The sequence below is a fragment of the Benincasa hispida genome, chromosome 5 (assembly GCF_027475165.1).
Source record: "Benincasa hispida cultivar pf3 chromosome 5, pf3_genome.v1.1, whole genome shotgun sequence".
Classification (NCBI taxonomy): domain Eukaryota; kingdom Viridiplantae; phylum Streptophyta; class Magnoliopsida; order Cucurbitales; family Cucurbitaceae; genus Benincasa; species Benincasa hispida.
In genome coordinates this window covers 19889030-19905192 of record NC_143482.1, presented here as the reverse complement: position 1 = coordinate 19905192, position 16163 = coordinate 19889030, and the positions used below count along the sequence as shown (strand labels likewise).

The window sequence follows — 16163 nt, the reverse complement described above, 5'->3', positions numbered from 1 at the left end:
GTCATGTTACCTATGGTCATCCTAGTGAAGTGAAGTCTCTATCATGAACGGTGTTATATAAAGAGACGTTAACACTTCGTGGTCAAATCTTAGACAAACTCTTTGTATAGGACACCCCCGCTCGCATGTTCTCAACACGAATAATCATGATCAAACTATCTGTGACAAGTCACAACACTTGTGACCATTCCACAAAGCTGGCCGCATCCGTAGCGTTACCAGGATAAGGTTTCCCTCCTATATCCATATACTACAGACCATTTTGGTTATCACTCAAGGCATGATCCACTTGTATGTCACCACATACATGCTTGAGTTACATACAGATAACCAGGGATTTTATATTTATTGGTTTGTGGTAAAGCAAATAAAACAAGCAACTGAACAAAATACAAGATATGAAGTAAATATCATATATTATACAACACAAGCATTCGTACAAGCTGTTTAAAAACTATAGGACACGAGACTTTAGGGAATCAACCCCAACACATAGAAGTATCCACCCCTCGTTTTCCTGGGGTAGCCTACAAAGAGGCAAACTTTTGAACGTGGTTTCAACTTCTTCGGGTTAGTCATAAGCACGTTAGTAGGAAATCCCCAAATCCTGAAGTGGCGTAAACTACCTTTATAGCCTCTCCACATCTCAAAAGGTGTTTCAAAAACACTTTTTGAGGGAACGTTGTTCAAAATGTAACATGTTGTTTGCACTGTAAAACCCTAAAACGAGTCTAAAAGATGAGCATAACTCATCATAGATCGAACCATGTCCAACAAGGTTCTGTTTCTCCTTCTTGATACACCATTATGCTGAGGTGTACCTAGGGCTGAGAGTTGGGACATAATTCCATGTTCTATCATATATTTCTGGAATTGGAGGTCCATATACTCTCCACCACGATCAGATTGTAGTGTTTTTATCTTCTTACCTAACAAGTTTTCAACTTCAGCCTTATATTCCTTGAACTTGTCAAGAGCTTCAGACTTATGTTGCATTAGGTATAGATACTCGTACCTTGAATAATCATCTATGAAAGAGATGAAATATTCATACCCACCTCGAGCTCTAACACTCATCGAACCACATAGGTCTGAATGTACAAGCTCCAAGGCTTCCTTCGCTCTGTAACCTTTTCCAGTAAAAGATCGTTTGGTCATCTTGCCTTCAAGGCATGATTCACACACCGACAAGGTGTTTTCTTTTAAACACTTTAGAAGTCCACATTTTATCAACTTCTCAATCCTATTGAGGTTGATGTGACCTAACCTTAGATGCCAAAGATGGACGTTTTCCTTAGGAGAAACCTTTGGTCTTTTAGGTTGTCGCTGTACTGAACATTTCAGTATTAAACAAGGATTTCATGACAACGGTCTTAGTACATACAAGTTATTCTCTATTGAATCAAAACCAATATCCATACCATTCTTGAAAATAAAAAATTTATTCTCATAAAAGAAGACGATATAATCTTGTTCAATGAAACAAAAAATCGAGATTAAGTTCCTCTTGATATGAGGAACTATAAAAACATTATCTAGTAACGGATAACATTTCTTATCCAAGAATAACTTCAGCCTGCCCACAACAACAGCTGAAACAACCTCACCAGTACTGACTCAAAGATTCACCTTTTTTTGTGGCAACGTTTGCCAGGAATTGAATTCTTGGTAAGAGAAACTGACGTGATTAGTAGCACCCAAATCAAGGATCCAGGCAGAATCATTATTCTCTACCGAACACGTCTCCAAGACCAATAAATCGTATTTACTGTCTTTAAAATTCCTCCTCTTTTAGAGAGTAGTGGGATCAGTATCAGAACTTAAATAAGTTCTAAGTTCCATTTCAGAGAACACTTCTCTTCTATGAACTTTAATAGACTCGGCAACACTTGCTTTCTCTTCCTAGAGTTATCTTGGGAACTGACACTACTGGTTTTGTCATCCATCCCTTTGTGCTCAAAAAGTAAGTACTGATGTTCAAACAATTCTTGCAACGAGTCCATGATCGAATGTGCAATGACCATGTTCTCAACCCTTTTGGCCAAAACATCAGGTATGCTAGCCAAAATATAAAGTCGGGCTAATGAATTAGCTTTCATCCACACCTCATATGCATTACGAACAGCTCATAGTGCATCAAGAGTCGGGACTTGAGGACACTCCTTAATCATGACAAACTGAAGGTCGTGTACCACGAAATATGTTTTACAGGACTCTTTCCACTGTATGAAATTGGTCAAACTAGAAGCATTTAACGAAAAATCAAACATATTGCTGAAAACAAAAACACATTGACCTACGTTAGGTTTTAAGCAAATACTCGTTGCAAAACATAGAACATCCAATATGGCTTAGCAAAACTAACATGAACCCCATGTGACATCTAGTTTCGCAATGACACTACAAAGGTTTAAGACAAAAGCTGTCGAAGGGTGGTCAATTTATCCCTCCTCTAAATTGAGACATTCTCAACTAGCCATTTATACCAGAACAACTCTTGTTCCTATAATGACTAGCCATCATTGATTTGGTTAAGAAATCATTAACTTACTTAATAATTTTCCATAAGTGTGACCTGCCATTTTAGGCCCTAGAGTTTTGCCCTAAATAGCCAATCCGAAGGAAAAAAATCCGATTGTGGCAAAAACAAAAGTGACCCTATCCATTTTTGGAGTTCACTTTGATATTGACCAACTACACACAACCCATCTGAAGGGGAATGCTCCCAGGGCACCACGAGGGAGTGCAAGAATGATCTCACAGTGCAAACCAATGAAGGAGACAGTAGGACATGTTGACACATACCCTTCACCCACTTACTATAAATACTCTCTCCGTCCACCTTGATATTGACTCATACAAAACCATCTGAAGGGGATGCTCCTAAGGCACCACGAAGCCAAGCATGAATCTCACGACGTGAACATTTAGGGAGAAACGTGAGTGAAATCATTGACATATCATATATATCTCTTTCCCCCACTGAGTATTTTATAACCCAGGGTTTAGTTTACTTAGAAAAAAAAGGGCTAAGAATTTTAACTGACTTTTTAGGTTTGCCCAATAGTAACTTTTACCTTGGATAGTTGAACAACTTCTGATCATCATCCATTAAACTCTTTAACGAAGTCTTTGACCAACTGTCGCATGCTTGTACAAAATCTATCTAATTCACCTTTCTAGGTAGGTTCTCAGATAGGGGTGTTCCGTTTCTGGAAGCTTAAGTACCCCAGCCTAGATAGAACCCACTTTAGATAAAAGGTCCCTTATAGATAGATTTAATACAATTTTAATCTTTTATACCAATTAATTTAATCCTATTAAACCGATTTAAAAAGATTAAACTAGGTTGTTAATCCCATTAAACCCTTGAACTTAGGTCTATCTCAATCCAATTTTAAAACCCTTTTTAAACATGAGTTCGCCTAAGTCCGCGTGCAACTCATTCTTATCGATTTTAGTTCTAATTTCTATTATAACGCTTATATCAGAAACAACCAAAACCATCCACAATGTGAAGCAAACACATATAAGACATTCATAACGCTTATAAATTAGCCCAAGTGTCATGTTCCATGCATTGTTAATTCATTGCTACTTTTATATAACTCTTATACAAATAAGCAACGACCAAGTACACATGCTTCCATTCACCCTTATACTATAACACTTATAATATAAAGATGATGCATGAATATGCTTACTGCATGCATAAATATAACTCTTATATTTGAATATTCATGCACATGCTTTCTTGTAATTTCATCATACCATATTATAACACTTATAATCTAGGTTGCTAATCCCATTAAACCCTTGAACTTAGGTCTATCTCAATCGAATTTTAAAATCTTTTTTAAACATGAGTTCGCCTAAGTCCGCATGCAACTCATTCTTATCGACTTTAGTTCTAATTTCTATTATAATGCTTATATCAGAAACAACCAAAACCATCCACAATGTTAAGTAAACATATATAAGGCATTCATAACGCTTATAAATCAGCCTAAGTGTCATGCTCCATGCATTGTTCATTCATTGCTACTTTTATATAACTCTTATACAAATAAGCAACGAACCAAGCACACATGCTTCCATTCACCCTTATACTATAACGCTTATAATATAAAGATGATGCATGAATATACTTACTGCATGCATAAATATAACTCTTATATTTGAAGATGCATGCACATGCTTTCTTGTAATTTCATCATACCATATTATAACACTTATAATATATGATGCATGAATAATTGCACAACCTAAGGTGAGTTTCAAATCTATATGTCATACACTATGCCATATAAACCACATACATCTCATGTATATTAAAAAAAATTGATGAACTAGGATAATTAGCCTCAAAATCCTAAAAACCAAAGCTAACTATTACAAATAACCAAGAGTCACTGGTTCAAACAGGCGAACCGGGTCTTGAACCGTTCGGTCAAAGTCTGTCTCCACTTATCATGTACCAACTTCCTTGTGATCACCTACACGAAAGAGTAAACGCTTTACTCTATCGTTTACCTCTGCTTCCAGAGCTAAACGATCGTTTAGCAACGATCGTGTACCTTTACTATGTGATGAAGCATGAGGTATGCGATCGTGCAGCGTGCAACGCATAACACAAACCTTAAACGATCGTCTAAATGACAACGATGCGGTGAAGCACAATCGTCTAAACGATCCCTGAGTGAGTGCTTAAGTATCACAAATCGCGTGATCGTATAGTCAATGACTATGCAATGAGGCATGCTAATTACACGATCGTTCAGTGCGCATGTCTTTTATTAAACAATGAGCATCACATGCTTGACTCGATCGTTTACCTCCAACATCCACGCGATCGGGCAACCAACGCTACGCGATAGAGTAAATGCTTTATCCCATCGTTTAGCATTAACTAAATGATTGTTTAGTAAATATTACACGATCGTGTAAAAAATTCTACACGATCATTTAGCCAAATCCTAACGATCATTTACCTTAGGCTACATGATACGACCAACTCTTAGTCTTCTTTCTCGCTGAGAACCGCATCTCCATGCTTCGAAACTTCATCAAGAACGACTCAACTAACTCAAACACTTTGAATTACAGACTCGATTGCTTGTTAATTATGCCAAAATACATAAGGCCCCTTACAAATTAACACTTTGTAATCATAAGAAAGCTTTTAAACAGAGGCAATTAACCTGTAAACATTCATCAATGCCGTCCACAAACGCATTTAACACTTAAACGTAAATGCAGAAAACTAACCACAACTGTAAAAGAAGTTCAAAACAGAAATGAAATTTGGAATATTAGAACAATCTGACTTTAATATCAATTAAGGAAATCAGACATGAGGATTTCCATAAGTAGCAGAACGATCATTCCAAATTCCATTCGATATTGAACATACATAAATACAGTACAAGAAACGGAAACTAACAGGTCATGCACAATATGAAATTATAGCATGTTTTAGATAACAATGGATAACAAAATGGATAACAAATACATACCTTTGAAGATTTATTCTTCAAACTCCTTTGATCACGAACGCTCGTTCAATTTCCAAGACAACAATACACAAACGTTGAACAAAACGACCGCAACACAACACAATCAACAACAACCACCACACGAACACCGCGAACACACAACAAACGACCTCCAAAACCTCGAACTCAGTCGAGTTGAATGACACCACCAATAATGGTTACCTTGGTATTCTCGGTGTGAGAATCCAGAAGGGTGGGCTCTAAATGGACTTCGTTAGAGGCATAGACCGAAGGAATTCAACTTTTAGTGACATTGCTTTAAATTGCGTTGCTAAAAAAATAATTTTATTACATTCTCTTCAACTCATTGCTATAATTCAACTTTTACCAACAAAAATTGAATGCATTGCTAAAAGATTTTCACTAAAAAGGATTTTTCTTGTAATGAATGATAGATAGTTATCAGTCATTGATAGACCAAAAAGTTATCTATTAATTATAAACATGAAAATAATATCTATTAGTTATAGACATAAAAATAGTCTATCAAACATGCAAAGATGAATGCTAGTATAAATTAATAAAAATGGTTTAGTTGTAAAAAGTCATCATTAATGAACATATGAATAATCTATCGATAATATACATAAAAATTGTTCATCAACACAGTAAACATAAAATGTCTGATAGATAATGTTGCATCTATCAATGATAAACATGGAATAATCTATTAGTGCTTGACACACACATATATATCAGATGATAGATGTTTATCGATGATGGACTATTGATGATAAATGTTTATCAGATGATAGATGTTTAAAATATTATTAGCTAATAAATATATATATATAATGGTCTGTCGATGATTGAAGTTTACTCCACACAGATAATATAAATAGTATGTAAATGTAGTTCCAAAAATTTTAAAAATTATCATATTTGTAAATTATTTATTTGACACACTTGCAAAATATGACAAGCAATTTTACTATCCATTATAATCATCCTAAAATATTTGATTCCAAAGTGGATCCAAATATCTCTTGCTATTGCATCTTTCCCTTTCAATGCCTTCATATATGCAACTTTAGAAAGTCAAGTTACTACCTACCCCATTGTAATCATCATAATGTCTGGTGGTTCTTCATATTTATCAAGAGCATATAAACCAGAAAAATAAAATAATAATGATTTCTCTAAGCTTTCTTTCATTGAATCTAGTCTTCGTTATTTAAACCCAATTCAGAGTTTATAACTAGCTACATTTGAACTCAAAAAAGAAGGAAAAAAAAAATAATTACATAGCACTTTTAAGTCTAATAATTAAGTGTATAGATATATCGTAAAAGAATTATAAATATAACAAAATCTATCAGTGATAGATTATATCGCTGATAGATTCTTATTAATAATATAGTCTATCGATGATAGATTCTAATGATATAGTCTATCTTTGATAGACTGAGAGTTGAATCTAAATTTTGTTATATTTGCAAATTTTGTTGCATTATACTATATCTGTAAATATTTTTAGGCATTATTGCTATATTTGTAACTGTCTCATGTACTGATTACAAATTAGATTAAAAAGTGAGTACTGAATTATTATTAGGGACAAGTGCTATCAAATGCACCAAAGTATTTTTCTAATCAAAATGAAACAAAATCCAAAGTATAGAAATAAAAATGATATTTTATCTCCTTTAGTGGACGCTGAGATGATATAGGATGTGGGGAGTTCGGATGTCTAGGGAGTTCTGATGTTTGGAGAGTTCTGATCGAGTATAAACGATCGAGTATGATCAAGTATGTTCAAACACTGAGATGATATACGATATATGAAAGGAAAATGACGTTGAGATACGAAACACGTTCCGCAAATGGGCCCACAAACAATTAAAATCAGTGAGATAGGATAATGAGTCTCCAAATACTGAAATGATATAGGAATATGAATTTCTAATCTAATATTAAAATAATAAAGTCAACCTAACAATGATGAGAGAGATCTTTATTGTTGTGAAGCTGGTGGCTTGCATTTCGCCCGAGTCTCTCTCAACGTGCTCTCAACTTCTCTCTCTGTCTCACTCGCTACATATACATTTCTCCATAAAACCAACAACAAATATTCCCACACCACAAATGGACAACACACGCATACGCCGTCCAAAATCCCCCGCCCTTCCCCCGCCGCCGTCGCCCGCCAGCCTCGTCCGCAGCAAAAGCCGCTCCTCCGCCGCCATAACCCTACCCGAGAACAACTCCTGCGCCGCAAACACAAGCCAACGCTCAAACATCCACCGATCAAAATCAGTGACAAAGTCAAGAACTAAGAACAAGGATGAGGAGAATTTAAACCCCTTGAATTGTAAAACCAAGGCTGGCTTTACCAAGCCCTTGAAGTCGTCCCCGGCGACTTCCCCATCTGCGTGGGCTCTGTCACCGGGCCGGTCCTTGGGCTCTCCCTTTGTTTTATCACCGCTGACTGCGGTCGAGCCTGCGGTGGTGGATGGACGGAGAGGGAAACTAGGTGGTCAACGAGGTGGTGCTGTGAGCGGAGTTTTGAGGTTTTTTAGACCAAAGAAGGCCGCAGCGATGACGGCCGAAGCGGAGGAGCTTCATCGTTTTAGGATTTTGCAGAATAGGTCGTTGCAATGGAAGTATGTTAACGTTAGAGCTGAGATTTCCATGGCTAATGTTAAAACACTTGTTCAGGTATTACTTCTTCATTTCTTTTTACCTTCTACAATTTAGCTCTAAAAAACTAAGGCCCGTTTATATATGTTTAGGTCATATCAAGCTTAATCCTAAATCAAACATTCTATATGTTTTATTCAATCTAAGTATAGCTTTGTGTTTAGGGCACATGATTTTTAATTCAAATTCCCAATTTCCATGTTGTTGAATTCAAAACCCTTCTATGCTTCTTTCTTTGTTTTCTTTAAGTTCAACAATTACAGAGAGAGGGATCAATCCATCAATCTTTACGATGGTAATTATTGACTATGATTTTATCTATTGAGCTATATTCGAATTGGCTTTATCTTTTACTTCAATAGTTTATCTACAAGTAATAATTTATATTTGAACATACTCACGGGATGAACACTCAATTGATAATCACTCGTTACTCTTCTAGTTGAACTAAAATATTTTCAAGAGAGTAAAACGAACCATAAAGATAAAAGGATAATAATAATGTTGGGTTTGTTTATTTTTTTGACAGGACAAAATATTCAGTGTGTGGCTTCACAACTTGAGAATGAGAAATCGCATCTTAGAAAAACGAATTGAAGTTGAAAAATTAAGAAAAGAGATCAAATTATACAGAATAATCTTCCCTCAAGTTAGTCTCCTCAAGCAATGGGCAAAGTTAGACAAAAGAAACCAAGAATCAATTGGAAGCTTAGCCTCTGTTCTTTCAACACTCTCACTCAGACTCCCTCTACTCCATGGAGCCAAGGTACTTAGTTAAATAATATTTCTCCACCTTTTCTTTTTTTCTTTTTTTCTTTTTTTCTTTTCATAATTCTTCATTTCTTCATGAAATTACTTTTGGAGGTGGAAGTAATTTAGAAGAGAAATTTGAGAGAGAACAATACTTAAGTGCAACAAGTATCATGTTCCCTTTTTTCTATCTAAAGAAAAGTATCTTTTTAATATAATAAAAAAAATAAAAGTAAAAATTGACAAATGTCAATTTTTTATTAGGTGTAGCCTAGGTGCACCGAAAAAGTTTCCTTTAAGAGAGAAACTACTTTTGCTATTAATAATTCAATATTACAAAATCTACATTACTAGACACCTTAGTTTTTAATTACTTGACGTTTCTGTGGAAAAAAACGTCAAGTAATATGATTTGGACATAAAAATGTCAAATAAAAGGGTTAAAAAAGTGGAGATTGATGGAATATTTAAGATATTTTCACTTCTAATTTTTTTTCTCATACAAACTAGTTAGCAACCCTAAATTTAGGGTTACGATTTTGCCACACATTATGATCTAATAGTTACAAATATCACTTTAAAATATTCTTTATAATTACACTTTTTTATAATATATTCTAGGTAATTTTACACTATATTTTAAGCACCTCATACAAATAATTTATCTAAAATAATATTCTAATATTTAATACTTCTAAAAATTAAACTTTTGTTTTGAAGTAGCCTCAAATAATCCTAACCCAAAATCAAGATTATATTTTAACAATAATTTCGTCCTTAATTTTAAATCTTAATTATATGCTGTGTTTGTTGATAATACCTTAGATCCAAGTGAAAGACACGACAAGTTTTTAAAATATGTATTGGATTGGTTCATTTTTACATAAATGTGACTTACCAATAACCTATGAATAAGTGAAAAGTTGCACAAAATAAAGTGGTATAGTCATAAAAGAAGGTCAAAATTTAGGCCTTTAAATATAGCATATTGTTGCATTTGTTGTCTTTATGTTGCCAAGCCTTGCAACATACTAGTGTTTATTATTACTATTAGTATTATTACTATTCTGTTATTTATATGTCAAGTCATACCAAATCAATAATTATTTGTCTAAATAATAAGTCAAGTCATTATCTAGTAATTAATGATCTTTAAAACAAAATTTATGGGTATAAATTTGGCAAATTAGATGAACGTTTTTAAAGGTTCAGAGACTAATTAAGGCCACCTTTACTAAGGAAAAAAGAAATAAATCAATGGTAATAAAAAAAATTGGACTCATTTGATTATATATGTTGTTGTTCACCTGTATTTCGTACTCGTAGTAAAATGTGGAACCTACTAAAAAATTGGACTCATTTGATTATATTTTTTTGTTGTTGTTCACCTGATATCAATCCCATTACGTTTCAAAATTACATGGACCTACTAGCCGATCTCATTAACTTACCGTTACGGTTATGATTATTGTTACTGTTACATGAAAATTATGAATTTGCCACATTTACTAGTCCTATTATCGTTTGTCTCCAAGCGATAACAGTAACAGTAACGATCCAATAAATGTGACGGTATTTATAATTCTAAGTAGAAGTGATAAAAAACAATCCAATTAAATTTATGATTGTGTCTCATTACGATTGATCTATCAATAATACTTAGCACCAAATTTTATTACGAATTAGTAAACGTGACCTAAATAGATATTTTTATTAAATTTGAGACTAAATTTAGTTTTCCAAAGTTAATGTTATACCCTGTTTTGGAAAAGGGTGTTGTTATTATAAGTACTGAATTTGAATTAAAAACAGATTGACATAAAGGCCTTTGAACAAGCATTGAGCATGGCCATGGAAGTGATTACCAAACTAGAGGCAATGATCACCAAAAGCACATTCCAGGTTCATCTCTTTTCTAACATTTGATGAAATTTAAAGTAAAAAATAGAAATTGACAAAATGATTTGATGTTGAAATTTTAGTTTAACAAATATATTGACAATTGATTAAATGGATTAAATTAAAAGTTTATCGTAAAAATTAATAGATTATAGTAGATAAATTGATTAAATTAAAAATTTATGGTGTAATTACAGCAAATCATATAATTTAGAGAGTGATTAATCTAATTAAGAGTTTTAATAGAAAGAATTTCAAATATTATTTTAAATCAAGAAAAAAAAATATTGATTTATTATTAATTAAGAGTGTGTTTGGAATATAATTTTAAAAATGAGTTATTTTTGAAAAAATAACTAATTGAAGGAGTTGATTGCAAAAAAAAAATTTAGCAATAGGAGTTCAAATGGATAAAATGATTAAATTAAAAGTTTATGGTGTAATTACAGCAAACCATATTATTTAGAGATTGCTTAATCTAATTAAGAGTTTAGAGGTTTAATAGAAAGAATGTCAAATATTATTTTAATCAAATAAAAAAATATTGATTTGTTATTAATTAAGAGTGTGTTTGGAATATTTTTTTAAGATATTATTTTAAAAAATAAATTATTTTCGAAAAAATTAGACTGTTTGACAATTATTCTAAATTACCTTTAAAGTTTATTTCTTTTTAATTTTATAAATAAATTCTAGCAATTGGAGAAAAAGTTGTACATGCTAACGGAGCGGCTAAGCATATTTAAAGAACAGGAAGACAGCTTGGAGAGGTTGGAGGAGGCTGTATGTTCGGTCACCACCTTAGTGGTACGTGTTAATATATATATATATATATATATATAAAGTTTGTTAAATTTTAATTCATATATTTTTAATTATTTAATTTTAGTCTTTATAATTTTAATAAATCTTAAATTTTATCTACAATGATAGTTTATTGTTGTTTTATCAAAAAAAAAAAAAAAAAATCGTTATCTATAATTTTTTTTTAAAAAAACAGGAAGTTATTTTAAATGAATTTTTTTTGAAAATATTTACAAATATAGCAAAATGTGATACTCTATCAGTGATAAATACTGATAGACATCTATTATTGTCTATTAATAATAGATAATAGTACTCTATCAAGTGTCTATCACGGATAGATAGACACTAATTGGATAGTGATAGACACTTATAGACATCTATTAGTGTATATCAATAATAGATGATAGTATTTTATCCGTGTCTATCAATATTTGTAAATGTTTTGGTTCATTTTACTATATTTGAAAACAACCCTAAATAATATTCACATATTTTATTTTTTTCATGAAAATTCTATTATTATTTAATCAATTTCAACAAAAGAAAAAAATTTCAAGGGGCTAAATTTAAGATTCGTTAAAAGCTCGAAGACTAAAATTGGACAATTAAAAGTATAGGACTAAAATTAAACAAATTTGGAACAAAATATTATTTTAAAAAAAGAAAAAGAAAAAAAATCCATTTGAACTCCTATTTATTTGTTGCTAATATTTCTCTCTCACCCTTTATTTTTCATTGTTATTTCTATTTTCATACAGGCGGCGGAGAATAGTATTAGAATACAACTCATACAAGCAACAAATTCAAGCAAGAAGGATCCTACTAGTTAAGATTTGTTTTCACATTTTTAATGGCCATAAGTGAAATGGAAAATTAGGCCACCTTTTTTAATTATAGTGATAGTTATAATGGCCCCTTCAAATTTTCAATTTGAGCAAATCCCTATGTAAACTTACAATATCATTCAAATTATGTCCTATCTTGCTTATCAATTGAAGAATTGCAACGATTTTGAAGGTGCTTTTTGCATTTTAATTGTTTCTATCTACAAATGATAATAATTAAAAAAAGATTTGAATATAAAAGCTTGTAGACAACCAAAATGTGTTGAGAAATAGGGGAATACTAATACAAGAATGGGATACAATCTTCTGTTTAGCTAATAACGAAACAGACAATACTACCTCCAAGAAATATTAGCATAAAATTTTAATATCTATATTGAATAGATAAACACTAGGATCATTCATGACAAATTGTCAAGAATAACATACCAGATTCCATTGCAAAATTGATGATAGCTTCAAGATGATGATGGATGACTATGGTCTTCCCCAACCAAAACTTCGAATGCCCTTAGTGGGATCTCCCTAGAAGGGATTCAAGAAAGACGGAGTGTTTATTACTTTGGTATATTGGGGACCATAGCCCTAAGGTCTCTTTATATACTATACTAGTTCAATTAGGGTTAGGGTTCCCATTAAACCCTAATTAACTAGGAATAGGCTTCTACCCATTAAGTCCATACTCAATTAGGAATCTAGGGTCTTAATTAATTAGATCACATAATAGAGCCCAATCTAATAAAATAAACGAATGTGATAAATTATTAATTCACATACATAGCCCATACTTTAATTAAATATATTATTATTTAAATATGTCTAACAAGAAATACACAATAACTATTTATATTTATCCGTCTATCATGGGCCAATTGCCCAATCAAACATATGTGTATTCTATCAACCTCTGGTAGTTTTCAAATAACGCAGTATTCTTTTGACAACATGTCAATGTACAATGGTGGGTGTGTGAAGAAATTATTAAACCTTATTAACGGCAAAATTGAGATCAGGATGAGTGAGTGTTGCCCCAGATAACTATGATCAACTTGTTTGTAGGTTCAAATTACTCAGCAATAATGGTCAACTTCACTTCAAGACTCAGGAAAGACTGTATGCTTCAAACTTCAAAACTCTTCATTCGTTTAACTGAATGCAACTCAATTTTGTAGACGAAGCTCCAAAGAACTAGACGATAGTTCAATTATGTAAACGATAGCACGAAGCACTAGATGATCGTGTAGACGATAGTTGTGTAGAATTAAATGATCGTATAGACAACAGCTGAGGAACTTGACGATCGTATAGACGATGCAGTGCAGAGCTAAACAATCAGGTAAATGATGCGAGAGGAACTAAACGATCGTGTACACGATACTTAAGTAAAAGCTAGACGATCGTAAAGAAGGAAAGAAAGAACACAAATATTTAAGTCATTTAGCCAAAGGCCTACGTTTACTGTGCAACTCGGGAGGATCCCTTTTATCACTTCTTCTTTAAACTTCTTACAGAATGAATATCTTGCTCTCTCTCGTTCAAGTTATTCTCTCATTCGTTTTCTTTTTATACCGGCGTTTATTGTCAACAAAGAAACTTTGATGGTTACAACAAACATAATAGAAAGAAGATGACAACAATCAACTGACAGCATCTTTATTTCTTTCGTCTCGGTTCTTTCTGTAACAGTGAGGGTGCAAATACCGAAGAGAGCACCCACAATGCTACGATACTATTTCAGGTTAAGAAGCAGCTCTCCATTGGTGCAGTCTCAGACTTATAATCATGCATGTTAGCTCGCTGAAGAAGATCTTCAACATATTTACGTTTACAATGTTAGAGTATTTAATATTAATGTAATAACATTCTACACTATGTTACTTAGTTATATTATTTCAAATGTAAAGCCCCATCGGGCCTTAGCATGCATGTAGTATTTAAGTATGCTTTTTCTCTGCTCCACTACTTTAAATGTCCTATAATTTCACTCCTTTATTGTCTTGATGTTCTAATTCCACATTTGGTTAGGTGTTTTTCTCTTGTAATGGCTTCAACTTATCCTCAACACAAAAAATGTTCGAATATTTTTCAAATGTTTTATCTTTTTTTTTTTTTTTCCCTCTCGACAACCTTTCTTCAAAAGAAAAAAGAAATCAGAATAATGGGCTTCTTCTTCTTGCCTATTAAATCTTAGAAAATGTCAGCTTTTACTTGCAGACAATCTCCCAAATCTTCTCTTTCTGTCTCCTTCTTCATCTTCCTCTTGAATATTTCTCATCTCTCTCTGATATTTTGCCAGAAACATCACATATTTTAACTCTTTCCCAACATCTTCCAACTCTTTCTTTCGACCTCAATGAAAAGGGAAAAAAACAAAAAAACGATATTTTCTCTTCTTTTAACACAGGGTGATAACATCTAAAATATGTTATCTTGTTCTGCTTAATTTAGGTTCATTCCTTGATTTTATAAGTTTATTTCGTGATTTTACGGATCTCAGAATCAAAGAGGGGGTTAGAGGTCTTAATGGAACTAAAACGAACCAAAACGGAGCCCTAAAGCATCAATTAAGAAAAGTGTAGAAAAATTACCCAAATCCCACTTGGGTACTTGGAATTTTTTATCAATTTTGAAGGGAATCAAATTTCTGTAGAAACTTAAGATCGCGTTGCATTCAGTTTTTTCCTTTTAAAAGAAATAAAATTACAGTAGTCCATACAAAGAACAATGGGGAATAAACATTATTTCAGCATACTATTGAAGATGGATAAAAGGAAAAAACGTCGCTCACCTTTGTAGAATCCCAAACTTCTAAAAAAAAATCATTTTTTTTTATTATGAACACCTCTTCACGATCAAGAACACCACCGTAAGAATAACCTTGTTATTCAAATCCAAGTATTTGATGAGTGGTCTCCAATACTTGGAAGAGTAAGAGTTAGAGAGAAAATAGTGAGAGAGTAGCTAGAGAGGATTTTTGGGGTGGAGACTATGTATTTTGCACAAAAATGAGTTCCTTACCTTAAATGGGCTATAACAATATATTTATATGGAGAATGATTTTGTATTTCCTTTTATACCCTTAGTACTAATTAATTAAATAATTATTATTTAGTTAATTGACACACTAATTAAATGATCATACATCAAATCTTATTTCATATACAATTAATTAATCAACATATTAACATCAAATATATATATGTATCCATCTCTTTACTATTATAATTAATTAATTTTTCATGAATCTAATTCACTTAAATTTAATGTCTAAATCTCATTTAAATATTTCTCTCTTATATAATTTGGATTATAGATCACATTTATAATTAACCATAATATATTAATCTCATTAATATAAAATTTCATAAATTGATTTGAGCAATTTAAATCATTCCTCATTACTATCCTTTAGCGAGCTAACAAGGGACCTTATGCACCTATAGATTAGAAGCTCCAATGATATGATATTAATTAATTAAACTCTTTAATTAAATTAATCAATATTCATTAACTGCTGGTCGATCCACTAAATACCAACAGTTGTACTCTTTGCACTATAGATGTATTTATTTGTCCATGGATATAACCAATCAACAAGGAATCGACCCTTCACAAATCACTCATAACTGCAACTGGGTCAAATGACCGTTTTACCCCTATAGTTACA

The 16163-nt window shown here is 32.4% G+C and overlaps 1 protein-coding gene across 1 annotated transcript; it reads left to right on the top strand.

The window, feature by feature from the left end:
• Positions 1-7520: 7520 nt before the first annotated feature.
• Positions 7521-12686, top strand: LOC120078448 (QWRF motif-containing protein 7). The gene is made up of 5 exons (XM_039032719.2): positions 7521-8213; positions 8725-8961; positions 10758-10847; positions 11541-11651; positions 12410-12686. Exons 1-5 carry the CDS (start codon positions 7641-7643, stop codon positions 12479-12481), a joined length of 1083 nt encoding a protein of 360 aa, XP_038888647.2. The 5' UTR covers positions 7521-7640; the 3' UTR covers positions 12482-12686.
• The last annotated feature ends 3477 nt before the right edge of the window (positions 12687-16163 follow it).